This window comes from Plectropomus leopardus, chromosome 20, assembly GCF_026936395.1.
Source record: "Plectropomus leopardus strain MGB_pleo_1.0 chromosome 20, ASM2693639v1, whole genome shotgun sequence".
Lineage (NCBI taxonomy): Eukaryota > Metazoa > Chordata > Actinopteri > Perciformes > Serranidae > Plectropomus > Plectropomus leopardus.
Genome location: NC_142195.1, coordinates 6,814,925 through 6,836,515, shown reverse-complemented (window position 1 = coordinate 6,836,515; position 21,591 = coordinate 6,814,925). Strand labels below are relative to the sequence as shown.

At 40.8% G+C, this 21,591-nt stretch overlaps 1 protein-coding gene across 2 annotated transcripts in view; it reads right to left on the bottom strand.

Moving 5' to 3' along the window:
• The window catches only part of col5a1 (procollagen, type V, alpha 1), a 98,781-nt gene that overhangs the window by 9,682 nt on the left and 67,508 nt on the right, over window positions 1–21,591 (bottom strand). For both annotated transcript variants that reach the window (XM_042508953.2, XM_042508952.2), the window contains exons 30-63: window positions 20,851–20,958; window positions 18,267–18,320; window positions 17,747–17,800; window positions 16,934–16,978; window positions 16,703–16,756; window positions 16,576–16,620; window positions 16,427–16,480; window positions 16,263–16,316; window positions 16,117–16,170; window positions 13,308–13,415; window positions 13,040–13,129; window positions 12,429–12,482; window positions 12,045–12,152; window positions 11,068–11,175; window positions 9,890–9,943; window positions 9,684–9,737; window positions 9,472–9,579; window positions 9,324–9,377; window positions 9,107–9,214; window positions 6,131–6,184; window positions 5,784–5,891; window positions 5,572–5,625; window positions 5,428–5,481; window positions 5,254–5,307; window positions 5,085–5,138; window positions 4,862–4,969; window positions 4,603–4,656; window positions 4,448–4,501; window positions 4,110–4,217; window positions 3,826–3,879; window positions 3,701–3,736; window positions 3,542–3,595; window positions 3,136–3,403; window positions 707–819 (exon numbers count right to left, since the gene is read on the bottom strand). In XM_042508953.2, coding sequence (XP_042364887.1) covers window positions 707–819; window positions 3,136–3,403; window positions 3,542–3,595; window positions 3,701–3,736; window positions 3,826–3,879; window positions 4,110–4,217; window positions 4,448–4,501; window positions 4,603–4,656; window positions 4,862–4,969; window positions 5,085–5,138; window positions 5,254–5,307; window positions 5,428–5,481; window positions 5,572–5,625; window positions 5,784–5,891; window positions 6,131–6,184; window positions 9,107–9,214; window positions 9,324–9,377; window positions 9,472–9,579; window positions 9,684–9,737; window positions 9,890–9,943; window positions 11,068–11,175; window positions 12,045–12,152; window positions 12,429–12,482; window positions 13,040–13,129; window positions 13,308–13,415; window positions 16,117–16,170; window positions 16,263–16,316; window positions 16,427–16,480; window positions 16,576–16,620; window positions 16,703–16,756; window positions 16,934–16,978; window positions 17,747–17,800; window positions 18,267–18,320; window positions 20,851–20,958 — 2,595 coding nt within the window. The remainder of the gene's footprint in view (window positions 1–706; window positions 820–3,135; window positions 3,404–3,541; window positions 3,596–3,700; window positions 3,737–3,825; window positions 3,880–4,109; window positions 4,218–4,447; window positions 4,502–4,602; window positions 4,657–4,861; window positions 4,970–5,084; window positions 5,139–5,253; window positions 5,308–5,427; window positions 5,482–5,571; window positions 5,626–5,783; window positions 5,892–6,130; window positions 6,185–9,106; window positions 9,215–9,323; window positions 9,378–9,471; window positions 9,580–9,683; window positions 9,738–9,889; window positions 9,944–11,067; window positions 11,176–12,044; window positions 12,153–12,428; window positions 12,483–13,039; window positions 13,130–13,307; window positions 13,416–16,116; window positions 16,171–16,262; window positions 16,317–16,426; window positions 16,481–16,575; window positions 16,621–16,702; window positions 16,757–16,933; window positions 16,979–17,746; window positions 17,801–18,266; window positions 18,321–20,850; window positions 20,959–21,591) is intronic.

Sequence of the window (21,591 nt, the reverse complement as noted above, 5' to 3'; positions counted from 1 at the left end):
GAGGCTCGGTGAGTGGGATCATTAAAATGGCTGTAGCACTGTGCTATTACACAACCCCTGACTTGTCAAAGACAGTGTTCCCAGTGTTTCACCAACTCCGCTACTCTCCTCTCCTCCGCACACTCATGCATAATGAACTGAAAATCTTCTCAATGTGTCTGTCACCTGCCAAAGGCTTTACAGGTCCTTAATGGCATTCGATCTAAAAATGGCACTGAAACAACAGTGTGGACGAGTGGATGTGTGTGTTTCATTGAGGGGAGTTGTCTCCCCATGGTCACTTACTGTCAGAATTAAACTGAGATTTAGCATATTTGTAAAATAACTCTAGTCCCTGCTTGGGAAGGAGTCCTGTTGCATCATATTCTTGGTAACAACATGAGGTAATCTCATGGAGGCTAATTATATGGCTACATGAGGAGATACAATAGAATTGCTGTTGCAGCTAGTGCTGTCTGGAGATGTACGGGTTATTTATACAGTGCGCGGTGGTTGGCTCCAGACGGGAGGGAAAGAAAATCACATATCATGAGTATTCAGCTTACTGTCAATCAAATCTCAAACTGGAGGCTGAAAAAATAGAGATGTTTTTTCCCGTCTCTTTTTTATACTAGATCATGTTGCTATCCAAACCTTTCTGCGTAATGTAGCCTCAACTTAACCATCTATCCTGTGTGTGGGTTTGTGTGCACGCTGCCAAGCTTACCCCTTCAGACTTCTTATCTGGGAAGATGCAGCTCTCTCCACCCGCTGTGAAGTTGCAGTAAACCTTGAAGGAGTCCCGAGAGCAGCCCTGGTTTGGATCAATCCAGTACTCACCTGGTGGAACGGAGAGAGAGAGCGATGATAGAGCGGTGTATATGATTTGAAGGCTGTACTGTACTCGTTCAGGTCAAGGCAGTGTCTGACATACAGCCTGTGCTAAAAGTATCTTGCATGTCGCTCTATGTCTACATTATCTATCTGTATTGTACCTTCATCATATTTGTAAGTGCTGCACAGAAAAAAAAATCACCAACCTGTTTAATATCACCTCGCTTGAGGCAAACATTACATATCTTGTGCAACACAATATTCAACATGTTCTTTATTGATGCTGTTTTCTATTGTGAATTTAGTTCTAAATACCAAGTTTGAGATATTTTACCAAAAACATCCATCTTGTGATTGCCTCTGTTAAAAAACATCACCATGCACAGGTGGAACATAGAAATGCAAATATTTGCATTAACAAGTAATATGTAAACAATTGCGGGCGCTGTGCAGCTGTGACGAATTAGCCGCTGAAATATTGAAAATGTGGTGCGTAATGGTGATTGATTCTTGAGCTGCAAATAATGATTATTTTCATTGTGGAAAAATCCATGTTATTTTCTCAAATAATCAATTTATCATTTGGTCAAAAAGGATTATGTTAAGCCCCGAGGGAGGGAGGGGGGGTGTCAAGATATCCTATTCACTATCACATGACAGCAAGAAATGTAGAAAATCCCCTCAAGTAACATGCTAGGATGGGGGAAAGTTTGGCGTTTTTGCTTAAAAAATGAGTCCAATGATTAAAGGCATAGCTCGGATTTTTTGAAGTGGGGTTGTGTGAGGTACTTATTCATAATCAGTGTATTACCTACAGTAGATGTTGGTGTTTGTTATTGTGTATTTCAAAGGGTTGGTTTGAATTCACCAAAGTCACACTAACACAAAGTAACTGACTGAAGCAGCAGTAGACCAGAAGCTCCTGTGTTCATCGAGCTAAAATTTCTGTTTTTCTTAAAGGAGTCTGGTGGCTTTGATGAGAGGGAACTGAAGCTGTTTAGAGCTTTCCCATCAGAAAGGGCTGTTTGCAGCGAGGAAAAGCAGTGAAACTGTTTGCACTAGCGCGCACACTTAAACTAACATTAGTTTTGCTGCTGACTTCTCCAGAATAGTACATTGTCTAGTTTCCTGTCAGCACTTTTTCTATTTTTAATGTTGATTTTTATCACTATTACTTTGACCTTTTATATCTTATCTCTTTACTCTTTTATTGTAAATCTGTATCCTTTATTATGTTTTTATATCTTTTTGCTTTGTAAAGCACGTTGAATTGCCCTGTTGTATGAAATACAAATATACAAATATACAAATAAAGATGCCGTGCCTTGCCTTGCCTTCCGTATCTGTGCTCCTGCCCTCTTCTCCAAAAAAGTAAGGGCTAATTTATGCTCAATAAGGAGACAAGCCTTCTGTCTCTTCACCTTAATTTCGTCCTTATTTGTGCCTGTTTTCTGAAAGCTCACAGATAGGTATGAGTACCACTGGAGATTATGTTTAAAGTGAGAATGACGAAGAGATTTAAATATTGGCGGATTAGGATAAACTGGTAGTATTTAATGATACACAATAGATTAAAAAAAGTAAGAAGAATTCACAAGTCAGGATGAATACAATGGCTGAGTAGACCTCCGCTGTCTACCACACTGCATCCGTTAAAAGCTACACTGATGTGATCTCCTCCATCGTTACCTTGTTCGTTTTTGTCTGAAACTTTTGACTTCACCCTCTAGTGCCATCTATTGGCTGTATCTATACCAACAAAAGGACACATTGAGGTATGAGGGCAGATGTATCTATTTTTGTACATATAGGGAGTATAAATGAGCCTTAAGGGCAAGCTGACAAACATCTTCTGTATGCAGTTCACGCTCTATGGACAATAACCTTATAAACAGCAAAAACTAGCCGATGATTATTTTTTGCCGATTGACCAATCAATTGATTATATAGATCTAGTTGTACCATACACTGAATAAGACATATTATAGGTCTGTTTTTCTGTCATTCTAAGCCTCTATCCAACATCAACCTAACCTTGACTTTTAAGTTCATAATTTGGGGGGGGATGCTATTTGAAATGTATCTGTGTCACATAGATGTGGCTGAAAAGGAGGTTAGATGTGGCTCTCAGAGTGAAGCGAACAGCTACACAACACAGTTCATATCTGCAAAGTGTGTGGCCGGGGCCCATTTCTTTCCTTCCACATTTCTAGAGAGCTGCTGTGTGATAACGGCCATTTCAGCAGCATAATTAAAAACTGCAGCGAGGAAAGATTAGACAATAGACCTCATGCCTCATTTTGGATAGAGTGTAATACAAACCATCGGGGAAATCAGGGTGGCAGAGCTGCAGGTCCTTGCAGGTACGAGCGGGGTTGCTCTGTGTGCCCAGCGGGTGCTTCATCTGCTCGATCTCCAGCTTGAGAGAGTTGAGTGAGCCAAAGATTTCCTCCATGCCGTCGTCGTAGTCCTTGTAGTTGGCGTCCACGGCTGCGTCATCTAGCATCTGGCTGGCGTCGATGTTCCTGCGAGTTCTGCCCTTCATGGAGGACTGGATGGGGAGTGGGTGGATGACATCGCCGGGAGGGCCCTGTGATGGAGAGATGAAAGGCAGAAAGACAAATGCCAGTCAGGGGATGAGGAGGGAGATTATGTAAATGTCTGGAGATAATGAGTCACACTGGGGATAAGATAAGAAATGATGATAGGGTAAAAGTCTTTGACTTACAGGAGGGCCGGGAGGTCCAGCAACACCAGTCTCTCCCTTTGGTCCAGTTTGACCCTGAGCATGACAAATTAAAGCAGTGATTGATCTTATAATGATTTAATGAGTGTCATGATTCATACTTGTTTCTGTTTCTGATGCAGCTCGCACTAAAACACTTACCGATGACCCTTTAGCTCCTTTGGGACCAGGAGGACCCTAAAGACACAAAGTGACACAAATCAATATTGGCTTTACGCTATTCAGTTACACAAATGCTGCGGTACAACACTTATGATGAGTCTTACAGGTAATCCAGGAGGACCAAGGGGACCGAGTGGACCTGTAGGACCAGCGATACCCTGAAGGAAGACACAGTGAATCAATCAGTGCTGTGAGGTATATTAACACTGGTGACTTCATTTTGCTTGTGCTAAATTTGAAATAAGACATAGATAATCAATAACTTTCAGTGGGCTGATTACTGGCACAAATACTCTTCTGCAGCAGTATGTTTTTGGTACAAAAACATAGACTGTGTGAGCATGTGTGGGCCTTTCAGCATGACTCCAGCATAATTCTGTTTTCTTACATTGTCTCCTTTGGATCCCTGTGACCCTGGAGGACCAGGCAGACCTCTGTCACCCTTTTCTCCCTGTTCACCTGGGGGTCCGATGAGACCAATAAGACCCGGATGGCCCTGAGGATAGTGAACAGCACGCTTATTATCAATACCGCAGTCAATAATACACCATCACAAACATTAGCCGTATAATACATCTATCTGGCACACCCTCTGATCGTTGCGGTAATGATTTGATGGCTGGAGGGAAACAACAGAACTAATCAATCTGTTGGTAAATAGGTCCATTAGTCACACAGTTAAGCTTATGCTCTCAATCCAGATATTCAGCTGGGCAGGTGGCTCACCTTCTCTCCTTTGACACCAGAGTCTCCTTTCAAACCGGGTAAACCAGGAGGACCCTGTGAGATAACACATTGGAGTGAGATATAACTGTTAAAGCACAATCACACACAATATGTGAGATACTGCTGATCAAAGGCCAGGAGTCACGTCTACTCACCATGGGTCCAGGAGGTCCGTCTGGGCCTGGAGAACCAGGTAGACCTTGCTCTCCCTGCACAAAAACACCAATTACACATTGTTTTTTCCTCCAGCTGGTAAGAAAGCACATTTCTATAAATAGCGGGGCCACTCTCCATTCAGCATTTTATTGAAAACAATTTGTGTATACCTGCTCTCTACGCAGTTTTAACAATACAACATGACATCGAGATATGACTGTGATAAATTGGTGTGATGGTAAGAAACGCTTTACTTACAACTGGGCCAGGGATACCCCTGAGGCCTTCAGAGCCAGGCTTGCCAGGTGATCCTTGAGGACCAACAGGACCTGTCTTTCCTTGGGGACCTTCCAAACCAGCCTCACCCTTTCACACAGAAACAGGATGCACACAAGCCATCAGATTGCTGCTCATTTGTTGGTGACTTGCCATTGTTGATGTACAAAGTGAACAGAAAATCTGTATTTGTTGGATGCAATACCTTGGCTCCCTTCTCGCCCTGTCTTCCCTCAGGTCCTGCAGCTCCAGGGGGCCCCTATTCATAAAAAAGACAACAGAAATTAATATTGTAGAATACAAAAACAGAACATTTTAGCATTTTGACATTGATTGTAGTTTGCAATGACAAGAGAGCACAAGACAGTACTTACTCTCTTTCCAGGTGGTCCAGAAGGACCAGACTCTCCAGTGGGTCCAGGTGAACCCTAATTTGAATTTTAATGAAATGAAAATAAATCAATATATATTTTGTGATTTTAATTGGAATTTTTTATACAACAGTTCCTTTTTGGCACCACAGTTGTGGTAAGGGACACAATACTCACAGCTTGACCAGGCTCTCCATCATCTCCCTTGTCACCAGGGGGACCATCTAACCCCTGCATGAGAAATGAATAGAGCCTCAGTTATGCTGCATTGCATCAAAAAAACAATTAATTACACAATTCATTCACTCATGCCATACGCACAGCTGGACCGGGCTCTCCAGGGGGTCCAGGGTCACCGGGGAAACCACTTGGACCCTGAAAATCAATGAAAGTTGCATTACTTCTTTTAAGAAAAGGCATTTCATTGAAGGTCACAGTGGTCGTCCTTTGTGTGAAGCACAATGGATGGTGAGGGTATATTGCTTTATAAAATAAAATGTATTCTCTGAAGTTGAAGGTGGAAAAAGACTTACTGGGCTGCCTTTGGGACCATCATCTCCAGGGGGACCCTTAGGGCCAGGAGGCCCAGCTGTACCGGCTGGACCGGCCTCTCCCTTTTCTCCTCGCTCTCCTCTTGGACCCTGGAATAATGCGCAGTGTGTTAGTAATTCTAATTCAGAGATGCTACTAGAAAACAAGTGCAAGATGACGAGAAACTTCAAATAAAAATCTAACTGCCTCATTATACTATATGGGCATTATATATAAACCTATTTATAGTCTACTTTTTGATCAACAATAATTCAGCTGGTGTTGAAATTACTGTTGGTCCTTTCATTTTTTTTGTTGGTACTTTGCAAGACAGCACTGAATAACTCACCGGAGGGCCAACTTCTCCCTGAAGTCCAGGCTCTCCTGTTTCACCAGCATCTCCCTGATGAGAGAGAGAGGGAGAGAAAGTGGGAGGGGATATCAGAGTTTGAGGTAGACACATATATTATCAGAAAGGTGATTTGTTGATCCAACACGGTTCTAAAAAACTCATCATTTACAGCAGCCCTCACTGTCCCAGTGCCCTTGTCACCCAAATGGGGACAGAAAGAGATGACACAAGAGATTTCAATCCATCAAGTGCAGGCAGATTGGGTGGAGGCAGCACAGGAGGGCGCTGACCTCACTGTTCTCGCTGGACCCTGCCCATACATCTTGTCTTCTCCCCCGTGCCTTATTGGATAGTTGCCCTGTTGACTCACCTATACACTGGGCACTATCGTTACTCACTGTCACATAAGGCTACCGTCCTCCCTGCTGGGGTTTACTGCAGATACACTCTGCAACACCGGTTTAAGGTACAAGTATTGGCTTGTGTCATGTTCGGAAGACAGGGCGCCTATCGGTAGCACAGCTCTGCAGAGCCAATGCCAAGCTGTTATGATGAGCATGTCCATATTCTCTCTAGCGTGAAAAACAGCTCTGTATTGTGAACATCAGCTGATGCTCTAAATTAGCGTCTGGCTGTCCTCCAAACCTTCTCTTGCTGCTGTCAAGAAATCCACTCTAAGCAGTTGGTACGCCTGTTTAAAAGCATGACTGATCCTTCCTGTATTAGGAGCTGGGTCTTTATGCGATGCTGCATGGGCCTCGACTGCATCCTTACAACAACCACCACAGGACGGCTGCTAAAATGTGCTGACGACAGGGAATCCGAGGGCATAAAAGACAGCTGCTCATCACAGATATATGTGGGATGTGTTCACAAAAAAAAGAAGCCTGAGCTCAGTCACTTGCCAGCTCCTTGGGCTGGCCAATAAAATGCCAGATCAGCTAAAGAGTGATTAGCCCAAGAAGAGCTGTGTTTGTTTGCACAGGAGAAGGACAGGCCATCCTCAGGGAGATTACAAAGGAGCAAAAGGTGATTCTATTGACTGAACCAGATAAAACAAATCACACCATCACTACGGACAGAGAGTGATGAAAAAGTGCAAAGCGCTGCAGTCCGGCGGCTGCAAAAGCTGCCAAAGCGGGCCTTTCATAATGAAACAGCAGCAACAAATAAGAGATTTTTATGAGAGCCTCCTTTTAATAATGCATTTATCATCTTGCAAGTACAGAGCTTTGAGTATTTATTCATACTTTCTCCCCCCAGTGATAGTTCTGCTGGGGACAGGCAGCACGTCCGTTAAATTCGCTGTGCATCTGTCATTCTGCCGCTGAAAGAAATGATCATGGCCCATTTAAAAGGGTATCATATAAATAGACATGGGAAATATTAATGGTTGCAGAGGCCTTTTAAAGAGGTATCATTCACAGTCTTTACCACATAACACTGAAACAAACTGCTAGCTTGCCAAATCTGTCACTTCCAAAGTGATACCAAAACCAGTCAACCGGGTAAAAAGGGAATGACGTCTATCCCAATGAAAAACACATGATCAGATGCCACAGTGGCCCAGGATACACAACATTAAGCCCACACTGGGGACCATTGTTGTGATGTTTACCTCTCTGGGAAAGACTGCATCATCTTAAAAATTCCCATCTAGAGAGACATGGCACTGAGTGTCTCTGGAACGGGACCAGAGGTACCATCTGGAACAAAGAGGCTGAAGCACGATGAATACATTGTCAACTGAAGGAATACATTTCAGCAGGTTGACTGGACTTCCATGGCGGCCAATCACAACAGCAAGCGACAACTGCTTTTGTCTGGGAGCTGAGTCCCAAAAAACAAATAAACAACACGACAAATCTGACTACGTAACATAGCAAATACAATATTTCCATGGGTGGTTGATGTTCCTTTTTCAGATGAAATACTGTTCCAGAAAACAATTTAATCATAGTTCCTTTGTAATTATGTGCAAAAATTAGTTTTTGTAGACAAATACCTGTGAGGTTAGGGCGCAATTTTTCAGTAAAACAAAATATGAGTTTACTGTCTGCCTATTTTATTGTTTACTTGAGTGATTATATTGTCCATTTACTTAATTGCCTTCAGAATTGATATAATTAGTATCAAATGAAAACAGCATAACTGAAAGGAGTTTATGTGACTTTGGAGAACGCCTGTGTTTACATTTACAACAAACTAAAGAAGATGTAATTAACCACATTTCTTGCCAAGAAAGATTTAAAAAATTATGCTACTTGCATTATGCCACTTAGACTGTTTAAACACAACTTCAGCTGCACACCTCCACTCTTAAACCAGACATCTGCCTACCAAATATCATTTTAACATGAAATTTTAATGCAGGGGCTTTGACTTTGAAAATTATTTGGGGTGCACTTTAGAACCAATTTGCTACAACTGAGCAGAAGACCTATATGATAGAATTTTCCAGACATAGGGTTCCCACGCATTTTCATTGACAAAATTTCAAAATATTTCCATGACTTCTCAAGTAACCACAATATACTTTTTTGGGGGGTTCCACTTGCCTGGCGTATATAAAACATATCCAATTCAAACTCTATCCAAACATAATTCCAGGTAGCTGGCAAACATGGAGGGAGAGAGACCGAATGCGGAGAGAACATGAAGAAACGTACGTGATGGTGAATGAAACATCACACCGACACATATTACATTACATCATCAGCTACAGAAAATAAATTTGCTGTTATGTACCATCACATAGAAGGTTATCTACTGAAGATTACAATGTCATCACACACAACAAAATTCCATGACTAGCCCAAAACTTTCAATGCTTTTTACTAACTCTACTAACTAATGACTTTTCCAGGCCTGAAAAACCTGAATGTGAAATTCCATAACTTTTCCAGGTTTTTCATAACCATGGGAGCCTTGCAGATATGTAGTTTTACAGTAGCCTAGCCTTGAGAGGTTTACCTTTTCTCCAACAGCACCAGGGTTTCCAATGCCACCAGGAGGTCCCTGAGGGCCATCAGCTCCAGGGGGTCCTGAGGGGCCTCTGGGACCAGGGGGACCGGGTGGACCCTACACAGAAGAGAGTATAATTAGTAAAGACATTAAATCTGCATGCTTATGTAACATGATGTATTGAATGATACCACAGTCACTAATATATGCACACATACACACTTACCATCTGACCAACGTCTCCAGTTTCACCTTTCTCACCAGGTGGACCAGGCAAGCCCTGAGAAGTGTGTAGAGGGTTAAATCACATTGTCTCAGTGCTTCTTAATGATACATGAATGACCAAAGTTTATAGGTATTATTGCAGTCCGCACCTGCAGCCCGACTGGACCTGGAGGTCCGGGGAATCCTCTTGATCCTTCGTCTCCTTTCTGACCAAACAGACCCTGCTGCCCTCTGGGACCGGGCTCACCATCTAAACCCTGCACGATGCAACGGATAAAAGGGTGAAAATCAGGAGGTTGGTAGTACTGTTGGCCTAACAGATACCAAAGATGATAACACCCATTACAAACTATACACTTACAGCAGGACCGGGTGCTCCAACGGGTCCTTGAGGTCCGGTGGGACCAGGTGGACCCTGCAGAGAAGAGGGCACACATTGAAAGGACAATCAACACAAAACTTTTTAAAATCCATATATTTGCAGTAAAAAAGGTGAAATGGTAAAATTTCAGGTGGTAAAATGATAATAAATAATGTATTTATGATCGCTATAAATAAACAACTTACATGTTCTCCTTTGTCGCCCTTGCCTCCTTTCTGGCCTGGCTCTCCAAGCTCTCCCTGTGGAATGACACGATCACATTGTGAAACGAGGACAGCTAAATCTCTCAACTCAAGGTAATACACAAGTCAGAGGGAGATAAAAATGTGACAAAGAATAATGTTAAATTATCATCAAACAGAACAGAAATTGACATATCAAAGCACAATGAAAACCTACACTCAACTGTATCCCGCCTTATTAATCTTTATTTAGAGATCTGTCTATGGATATTTCAATTATATCTCTTCTTCTCTGACAAATGGTGACAAATATAGTTCACATCTGAGGGGGGCTTATTGTGACGGCTGAGTCAGTGGCGCTACTAGCAGCCAAAACAGAATAGATAATTAGTCCCGTCTCAACCTGTTTGCACCAGCATTCCCATAGTGAGGAACCTTGCACCATTCTTTCAAAGCCTCCTCATGCTGTGGGTGTTTGGAGAAATAATGTTAATATCTGCCAAAGCCAAAGGCATTTACTTTTGGGTTTGAGTCAGACAATGTTCTTTGTGAGGCAGTATTAGTCTTAAAATAAAGGCCTTGGAGTTGTTCATTCCCCATGGACAGGACTTATAATGAGAAAGTGTCTGAATGTGTGTAAACATTAGCTTGAGAGATCCTTTTTATCTGCATGGCAAATACCCTCTGTATTCTCTGTGTCCGTCCGCACCGTGGGGACCAGTGTAAGGCCGGTTAAGAACTGAGGCATTCTTCAAAGGATAAGAGATTATCCTCTGAGTATCTCCGTGGCTGATCTTCCTGCAAATGTTTTTGGAGGGGATGAGGAGTTGCTCAATACTAAAGGGGTCACTTTCACACATTCTGTCATTGCCGCAAAATTTGTCCCTCTCCTCTGTCTGTTTGTAGAGGGGAGTACAAAGCTGCAGCAAGGCAGGTTCGCCTTTTAAAGATCTGTTAATCGATGCAAACTCTGTCAGACAAATTCCCCCCAGAGCGTTTAAGGTCACAGGGAGAGAGACAAGAGGATATCTGACTTAGATCTCAACTGTAAAGTTCAGTGTCCCTGTAGGCTGGTGAGTGTGCATGTGCTGTATAATAGTGTGTGAAAGCTTGAGTGCAGCTTTATTGGATTTCATCATTTTTCTCTTTTTGTGGGCACCAAAAAAAGAAAAGTAACTAACCTTGTCTCCGTCCTCTCCAGGTGGTCCAGGAGGTCCTCCAGGTCCTGGCAGACCCACAGGTCCCTGAATACCATCTCTTCCAGCTGGGCCTTGAGGTCCTTTCTCTCCCTAAAATATATATTTTTTAACAAAACGAAACCATGCTTAAACCTTTAACACCTGGATCGACATCAGTTTTGTGCTGCATTCAGACCTCTCACCAGCACTAAAAACTCTGAAACCTGAGAAAATTGGTTTGATTTCTTTAAAGAAAAACATGGAAAAAATAGAATGAGTAACTTGGCAAGAAATGTCCTGCAAACTGCAAAAAAATAGTCAAAGGTGACAAGAAAAAGATTTGGAAATTATTAGATATTACCAAAAAAAGTGGGAAAATGTCCAGAAACTATATTTATAATTCTCTTTTTTTGTGATTTTTTTTGTTGCTTTTTCATGGCAGTGTACAAATATATATCCCATGCTTTGTGTTTACATTTTAATCATTAGTAAACAAATAAATTAGCATTTTTGATAATCATATAGCTGCTCATCATATAATCCCTCCCTCCTGTGGCGACCCTGCACCCGCCACCCTCAAGATCTCTATAAACACAAATTCAGTTAACATTTCACAGTTCGACTATCTCAGGCAACAAGTCACACTCCCCAGAACGAATGTTATTTACAACTCTCTTAATACTATATTTAAAATAATGTTATAGAATATATATATGTTATATTTTTAATTTTCATCACTTTTTTGGGGTCTTTTTTTGTTTTTTACTTTTCTTTTTGTGCTTATTTTCAGGTAATTTTCTTGTAACTTTTTACAAATTCCTTGTAAATTTTGGGGCCATTTCTTGTTAAATTAGTCATCACCCTCTTCCCATGTTTTTGAAAGAAATCAAGTCAATTTGCTCAAGTTTCAATTGATTAATCTATAAAATTTGCTATTTTTTTTCTGTGTTGCAACAAATTCTGTAATCTGATGTTCTTACCGGTCCACCTTTCTCTCCAGCGGGGCCTGGGGGTCCCTGAGGTCCCGGACGTCCGGGGAGACCTGTAGGTCCGGCAGGGCCAGCAGGACCACGCTCACCAGGAGAACCCTACAGCACCACAGCACAGTGAAAATCAAAGACATCAACGTGTTAACACTGGAACGAAATCATAACATCAGGCACATCTACCAAATAGGTCAGACCTCTTATGTAAGTAGCAAACTGTGCATATCATTATATTATATAAGCGCATGGAACAAGTGAGGGTGGGAACTTTGCTATGAGGACAATTCCCAGAGATGGAGACAGAACAGGAAAGGTGAGAGCCAGAGTGAGAGTATAAGAGTGACAAAATGAGATGCGGCTGCAGTAAACTGTACTCACAGCAGGGCCAGGTGGGCCGTGAGGTCCTTCATTCCCTTTCAGGCCGTGAGCCCCCTGCAAAACAAAAGAAAATGAAGGCTTCAGAGACAAACACATCTGTTGGGGGAAGCACACATCCTGCCTCACAGTGGACTCGCTATCTTCAAACAGGCTCAGCGTGAGATGGAAAACCTCCTATGGTCCCCAAAGTGGAGGCTGAGAGCAGCCGGGGAGAACAGTGATTTACAAAAACTGCAGCGAACATCATTTATTTTACAGAGGAACAGGTGTGCTGCAAAATTTCTGCATCCTTGAGTTAAACTAAAAAAGCTGTTCCTGCCATTGATTTCTTTCTAACAAGTTTGCAGTAAAAAAAACAGTGTGAATTGCATAACTACCAGGACATGACTTTGTCGAGTTAGAATAGAATAAAAAATTAAAAAAATAAACAGCCTAGAGCACACTGTTCTTCTTCTGAAGCCCACTCAGGGATGTGATATCATGTCTGATTCTTGAAGTTAAACCACCGTCTTACAGCGATTTAATAGCCCAGAACTATTATGCAATAACCAAGCTGTGGGAGATACTGAATTTGTGAGATGCTTTTGTACTGAGCAGAAGGGAATACTAACCACAGGGCCAGGCAGACCTCTTTCTCCGGGGAAACCTCTTTGCCCAGGGGGGCCATCCTTACCAGCTGGGCCAGCAGGACCAGGGTCACCCTGTAGGTCAAAGCACAATGCAATTAATTCTGTAAACACAGTGTTATCATACTGTATGACTGTATGTTCCAAATTTAGGTGCACTTAAATCATCTATTAAAACAAACACTTATGATTGGATGAGGACAGTATTATTACTGGCATGTGTTATGCTGATAAATAGCACTTCAGGATTTACCTTGGCTCCTTCCTTCCCTGCAGCTCCAGGAAGACCCTGCTCACCAGGTGGGCCTGGGGGTCCAGGATGACCCCGATCTCCCATTGGTCCAGTCTCACCTGTTGGCCCCTGCGATTGTATTCAAAAAACAAAAATAAAATCACTATAGCTCTATCACCCAGTTGCAGAGGAGGTGTGAAGAAGAGAAACTACACTAACATCGTGAGCAAAATCAGCTAGTCAATAAAAAAAAAAAAGATGTTACAATTTCTCCATCTATTACAAAACACAGCGTGGAGAAGCTGAGCATTTGCTGTGTGGGAGGCCTACTAGTCATTAAGGCCACATACAGCTCCGTTATCATCAATGTTCTCAGCTGGCATTAGCAGAGCGGCTGGGAGGGAAAGTCTGTTAAACGCTTATGCATAATGGATGAAGAGCCCAATGCTAATATGAAAGAGGATAAACAACACTTAAGTCATGGCTCGTGAGATATAGGTTTGAGGATAAATCCATTTTTTTGTTGGAAAGACAAAATGAGTGTTTTGGTGGCTTTACTAGTGTGCATCTTAATCATCACCTACAGGTTTCTGTGTTGGTGCCTCTACAACTTAAAAGAAAAACATTTTTTGCAACTGATTGCAATTATCAGAGTGGTGAAGTATAAATGTTGCCTTTGTGCTGAGGACACAGTAGGCAGAGCAACAGCAGAGAGAAAAAGAAAACTGAAATTTTGGGGTTGCGAGGTTACAGGTCCTGATGGATGAGGTGCAGAGGCATTGCTTCGGGCAAGGAATTTAAACGTGATGAAGAGAAAACGTTATTTGGGTCAGTGTTGGGCGTGACCAGTGTTCGAATCGTTTCTCAAAAAAACAAATGTATTACACATAACTGAAAAAAAGGAATACATTTCTATACTGTATAGCTCCCGGCAGAAAGTAATTAATTACACTACCTGTCACATGGCTTTTGCGTTACTCCCCGACATCACGGCGAGATGCATTGTCAGGTAATTGCTAAGTTAACAATATAATGTTAAACCTTACATATGCTCACATATCAACAAGGCTCAGGAGAAACAAGACAGCACTGCTGCAGGCAATTACTGCCTCACAATAAAACTGTATTGATAAAAACAAAAGAGGTAGGTCTTCCTATCACTGCCTCACACAGATATTGCCTCAAAATAATAAATCAGCAGGCCTTAATAAAATGAAAGACTAGTCTTTCTAACACCATTAAATAATGATGACAAATAAAACAAAACAACAACAAAAAACACATTTAAATTGCATATGAACTGCATTTAATGGGCCAAACAAACTTACTTGAATTGCTCGCTCACCAAAACCTTGGTTTTATGTTAGGTTATTCTAGCTTATTTGATGTGTTTATCATGTGTAGTTTATTGGAATTCTCTCAATGGTTTGTCAAATGTCTTTTTTCTCGTTGGCCCAGGCTGAAGAGCCTCTTTACAGGTGCACTTCAGCGTCACTGTTGTTGCCACATTTCATGATTTTTAAAGAACTTCTGTAATGCAAGTAATTGCATCATTTTTTGATAAGTAACTGAAATGTGATCACTGGATTTAGGAACACTAATGCATTACATTACTGCGTTACAGAACAATGTAATGTGATAACAGTATTGTGTTAACCCAAACACTGGACATGATAACTCTTAAGAACACTTTCAGTTACCACCAACCCTCTGCAGTCACTAATAGTTCCACTGCAATGAGCTATTAGAACCAATCTTTATGAATTGGACTGTTTTTTGCAATGAGACTTGTTTGCATAGAAAGAAGTCAATTTTGTGCCAAATGTATGCATAATATCTAATGAAATACAAGCAAACGGCAAAGGAGCACCAAGCTGCTAGTGCAGTTATTTCACCTTTGCTTTGAGAATTAGTGCAGGTTTTGTGGGTGTAAAAGCTGCACAATCCTTTTGTAAATTCACCCCAGAGTGAACATTTAAATCATTTTGAGATGAATACAAATATAGATTTAATTTTTTCAGCTTTAAAGCCTTATTTAAGATTACCAGTATGTTATTTCCATGGTTTAGAAAAGTTCAATCAATATTTTAGGAAAAGAACTAATCTTTCTCAAAGTCAGAATTAACATCTATAACATCTTTCACACTATTATTGCCCATGGATCAGCTCCAGATGTTATAATTAATGACATTGCACAGTTTTAGCACTCTATAGTTTTTTAATTTGGGAGAGGGTTGTTAATATTTACTCGTAAGAACCACTTGATCACGTTTTATACTTGGTAAAATCGTCTACATTGGTATATGACATAAAATATGGGCTCTTATTGTATTTAGGTTAACGTAACAGTTTCAGTGTGTTTTGAGCGGTGTATAGTAGTAAACATGTTGACAATATTACTTATAATATTTCTGTTAGAGTGCAGGCTAAACTGTGCACCATAGCTATAGGCTATTCCTACCCCCCGCCTTCTTTTTGTTTTTTGTTTTTTGTTTGTAAAGCGACCTTGAGTTCAAGAAAGGCGCTATATAAATCCAATGTATTATTATCATTATTATGGTGCTGTAGGGCAGTTTGGTGGGCATGACAAATGAGGACAGGATGACACTGCTCTTGGAAATGTTGTGAAGTCTACCTTTTTGAAATTAGACTTTGTTTTTGACCATGCGTTAATGAATAGAACATGCTTTATTTTACTGTTTTATGTGAGGAAGAGGACATCAGGTCGATGATGGACCAGACGAGATGTAATTATGCCTGCTGTATTACTGAATACTGATCATACATGTAAGGGAGCAACAGAGCAGGATGGTCAGCGACTGTGACTCACCTGAGGTCCAACCACGCCTGGGGGGCCGGGAGGGCCAGTCTTGCCTTGGAAACCCTGTTCATTACAGAAGAAAAAAAAAACAGAATTACATTACATGCGACTGTTGAATACAGATGAAGAGCTGAGTAATAAACTAGTTCACTCACAGTCTCTCCTCTCTGTCCAGGATGTCCAGGCAGTCCGTCTTTCCCTGCAGGTCCCTAAAACATACACACAAATCTATGAATGGAAGTGTAAAGAACGACAAAGGACAAGGTATGATGGGTTTGTGAACATTGTGTGTTTGGGTGGTGTATTATTTTGGACTCACAGGAGGGCCCTTTGGTCCTGGGAAACCTGTTGGTCCCTGAGGCCCTGGCAGACCCTGAAACAAACAATAAATGATTCCTGGTCAGTAATCAGCTGACTCTGCATGTTTTGGGAATAAATGAACCTTGATGACAGTGTGACGGTACATACCCTCTCACCAGGAGGTCCTGGTGGGCCGTCATTTCCTGAGTTACCCTGAGGAGACAAAAAAAGAAGTTAAGAAAGAACTTGTACCACAATACATGCAAGAAAGTGGTGGTAAAAAATATTTACGCACCTTTGGTCCAGCTTTTCCGGTTGGTCCTCTTGGTCCCCTCTCTCCTCGTGGGCCCTGGGGGACAAAGACAAAGTGATTAAAATCGTAGAAAGGGTCCTGAGAGATGTGTGTGACCTAAAAATGTGACAGTGTAGGTTCCCCCCCGAGCGTGCCCAGGTGGAACCTCCATTTTTACTTGAGTGCCAAGCTTGCCATCTGTATACAAGCACGAGTCTGCTGAGTAAGACTTACCGTCGGTCCCCTCTGTCCGCGTGGGCCAGGCTTTCCTGCTGTTCCCTGTGGACACGGAGGACACACACAATGATCAAAGGAGTCACATAATTAAGAAGCTGCGTCTTCAATCTAATGCCAGCAGACAGTAGCATTTGCAAACACATTTCAACAGAATTGGGCAATTCAGGAGATCATCTTTTATCATGAATTAGTAATCTTCTGTTTAGAAATGACCAACAATATCTATCATCACTTATTAGATTCCTTACTACCTCAAAATTGGACACTCTAATAAACAGTAACACACAATGTAATGATTTGAAAGCTACAATTACAGTGCCTGCATTAAAGTTTAATGAGAAAAACAATTATATCTTTTGTGTGGCTTTTAAGCTTCAATAAAGTGCTGTGAAACTGTGTTAATGGCACTGTGCTTCCTCTCTGTCTGCGAACTCTGTCCCATAAACATCACAAATGTTTTGTGAAGATGAAAAGCTTTATGTGCCTTTGCTCCACTCGTGGTGGCAAACCATTACTCTTGTAGGGAAGCTAATGGCCCGTCCCTTAAACAAAGAAAATGAAACATTGCTCAAGTACCACAAAGTGATAAACAATGCTTTTGCTGGTTGGAAATGAGTTGTGTAAGTGGTAAAGACGAGGGAATGCAATTGTCTTTCTGTCCTTGGTAAAAATCTTTATTTTAGAGCCATGCAACTTCCTCTAGCTTGATAAATCTGGAGACGGGACAGGAGCCTGTCTGCAGTGCTGTGCCGGTATTGATCCAGGCCCTTGTAGGAATGAGAAGAATAATAAGAAGACTATCTGACATACCCGAGCTCCTTTCTCTCCGTTGGCGCCAGGGAAACCTTGGAAACCTTGAGATCCCTGTGTGAGACAGAGAGAGTAATTAATCATTTGAGAGACAAACTTTAAATATTATACCCCTTGTTCATTCCCGGAGTTAGGCCTAGAATATTAAATGCAACAAGAGATAGGGTGCGCCATAAATAACAGCAATGGTTTATTGTTGTCATATTAGGAGCTGAAGGCTGGCACCAAAAGGCATATTCAAATCCCCGGCTCTTTGATCAGGGAGCTTCAAGCATGTCCACTTGTCAGGCGGCGGCTTTGCCTCGGAGAGGCTAAAGGATGAGCCATCAAAAGTTCGGCAGAGCAGCCTTCACATGCACATGTATGAATTTTTTATTATGTTTTAAATATGCACAGAGACATGCATGTGTGTTGTGACACTTTGGATGAATAAATTGTGATTTAATATGGTTCTGAGTTACTGATATTAGGGAACTTATGACGATGTTGTTAAACAATACATACATATGCGCAAAATTACCTTTAGTCCTTGTCTTCCTGGGTATCCTGGTAATCCTGGAACTCCAAGTTTACCCTGTAAACAAGAAAAGGCACATTTGATTAGATCCACTTGAGCTTTTTAGTATTGCACTCCCAGCTGGGAAACTCATTAGAGACTCATCTGAAAAAAAACAATGGTCAAATTTGATTCAGAAGAGAGTGAGAAATTTACAGTGCGTTCTGAATTTTTCTTTTCACTTTTAGTAGGTCCTGCAGCCGCTTTTATAAAGTAATTAGTGTTATATGCAGTATGCACACAATCATGACATACTATTTTTTCATCACATTGAACTTTGACCCTCTTGCTCACAAATTTCATTACCTTGGAGATAAAACAAAAAGCCATTCGCTGAGCTTGCCAGAGAAATAAATCAGCCCAGAGAGCTCTGATGTTGTTACTTTGCAATCTATGTAATTTAAATATTTAAGCATTTACTGCATTAATTGTCGATTTTAACATATAGCCTTCACAACAGTGAAATTACCCGTTTCTCAGTCTTTGTTATTTTCATTGTTATGTCCTTTTGTTGCTGGTTATCTTTACAATTATTCTGTTCACTTTAACAATTAATATTCCTATTATTACTAATCGAATATTCATTAGTCAATTCAATGCACTGTCATCTGTCATTACAGTTTTGGATGGATGTCAATGAGATGTCATCTGTTTGCATCTAAGTCAATGTGATGTATCTTCAGCTGAGCTGAGAATTGTGGGTAAGAATAGCCAGGACATTTGCCTGCTTGCATGCTGTATAATCCAAATGGATGCAGTAGAGCATCCTTGTATTTTTGGCATACGCATTTGACATATTATGTATTGGCAAATAATGAATCTTTTACTGGCGTACTAAGTATTATGGTACTATGGGTACTGGACCAGACATTGTGTCTCTAGCATGGGTCAAGTTCCAAAAAGCTGGATCCTACACTTCCTATATTGCAATTCAACAGCTTGTCCTTCTTAATGATGGATATATTATTAGATCTGGATACCAGATGCCAAAATGGTGTTTATTCAGTCCAATGAGAGTTGCTCGTCTGGTGTGTATGCCAAAAGAAGTTTCTTGCTGCTGGCTTTACTTTGTGATCCACTGAATATGTACAGTAGTGTTTCTTTAGTGGGCACCACCTGAAAGTTTGAGCACTGCTCTTTTCTCAGTTTGAGGAAAGATTTACAAATATAAAACCTCCATGTATTAAAAACTCATAATAGAAAGAGGCGTAATTGCCCTAGTTTTCAGTTCGAGATGACAGTTTAACAGACATCTCTTTTATAATGGTGGTCTATGAGAAAAATGGGGCACACAGTTTGTTTGTTTTGTTTTTCTCTGCAAACTGCGAGTAGCCACTGGGAAAAACTAGAAGCAAGGCTGAGGGGTGTTCCTTTTTTCCCTTTTTTTTTAAAGATTATTTTTGGGGCTTTTTGTCTTTCTAAACACCCTGATGACATCACCGTGACTATTTTTTCAAATTTCACAAAGCACTCTCCTGGGCGATAAAGACATCATACAACTTATTTTTTTTCCTGCTTGGTTAACACATCATATAATTCCCTGATAATTACCTGATGCTTTTGAAGCATACATTAAATATATGAGATACTTGGTATTAATGTACATAATATATCTTTCAACATTAGAAATACAATATAAATATAACATATAATATATTATTTTTAAATATATAAACATTTTTATGGGTTATCAGTGATGCAAAAATAAGAAAATCATCACTGAAAAACAATGTTGATCTCCTAATGAGTATCTTTCCAGCCAAGCAGACTGTACTGGACTGCATTAGAACAGAACAGTAGTGTTATTCTGGTAGCAAAACTACATTAAAATACAAGCACCTACTGAACACAGCAGCATTAATAGAAGCAGCTCAGTGTTTGAATGGTGACATTTTGGCTGCTGTGCACGCTTCTATCAAATATGAAAATGACTCAGCTGTTAGCTCATGTGTGATCCAGACACAGACCCATGTCTACATTTACAATGCAGTGACACCGCCATAATGCAAATACAGCTCAGATCCAGAACAAGCACTCTGAGCTTTAGGGATAAAAAACACATGCACCGTGGTTACTGTGGAATATAACCACAGCGTTCCCTCCGGCTTTGGCTAATGACTCGCAAAATCAGATGGTGCACAAGTTTGTTAGCACAGCCCCAATGATGATCTACAACTGTTCAGTCCAATGTTTAGGGCTTTAGTAAAAGACCAATAAGAGACCACAAAAATGTGAGGTATTGTGGGCAAGAGCTTCCCCAGTGTTCAATTTAACAATAAAGCATGTTAAAAACTGAATCCATTTTATGCTCCCAGCTGCTTCAAGAGCAGCAACAATGAAAAATCGGTTGCTGCTCAGAGGAGAACGATCGGAAAAACTATTTGCCTTGTTAAGCCATGCGGCGCTATCATCCCAGATCAAATATGACTGATGATACAAAATTACAACTATGAATTTTCTTCAGTTTCATCAGTCAGGGTAAAATGGAGGCAGCAGACAACTATGGGATATCAGGGTTATGGAGGCCAAAATGGCAAAAGGAGCTTACCTTCTCACCACTTGGGCCGAGAGGACCGGCATCTCCTGGGAGACCTGAGCGACCCTTTGGTCCCTCTGGACCGTCTTCTCCTCTGGGTCCTGCTGGTCCAAGCTCTCCCTGGAAACGAAGGAAGCACAAATATCACATGATGCACTAGATCCACTGTTAGCATTAGCTCTGAACACATACTTAGAATTTATAATAAAATGTTTTTTTGTTTATTTTAATACCTCAGTTTTTTATAATAAATTAAAAGTTTTATTCTTCCCTGCCTTTTGTTTGTCCATGCCTGCCTTTCTTGGCGCATTACATCAGTTTAACAGTGTGAAACCCAGTATCAGATTTTCTCATTACTGTCATCTCGTTTCAACTAGAATATTAATCTGCCTTTAATGGCTCAAAAAAATAATATTCTCAATCAGCTGCTTATTAAGAGAAATGAATACAAGTTTAAGTGATTTCACCAAAGAGATTTCTTAATTTGGTTTCCGTCTCTCATTTTCTCACAAGGTTGAAGAGGGCGGGATCTGTTGGAAATCAGGATTTAGCAATATCTGAAACAAAATCTAAATAGTTGTGGCATTTTTGCTCATGTTGACAGGCAACTGTCAGTCAATTGGGTTCTGTTAATTTTACTCATAATAATAATAACTTTGGGTGTATTTTTTTCTAAATCAGATTTGATGGTTGCTTACTTAGTCCTGAATATTTAATGTTATGGAGACATACTCAAGGGTAACTTAAGTATTT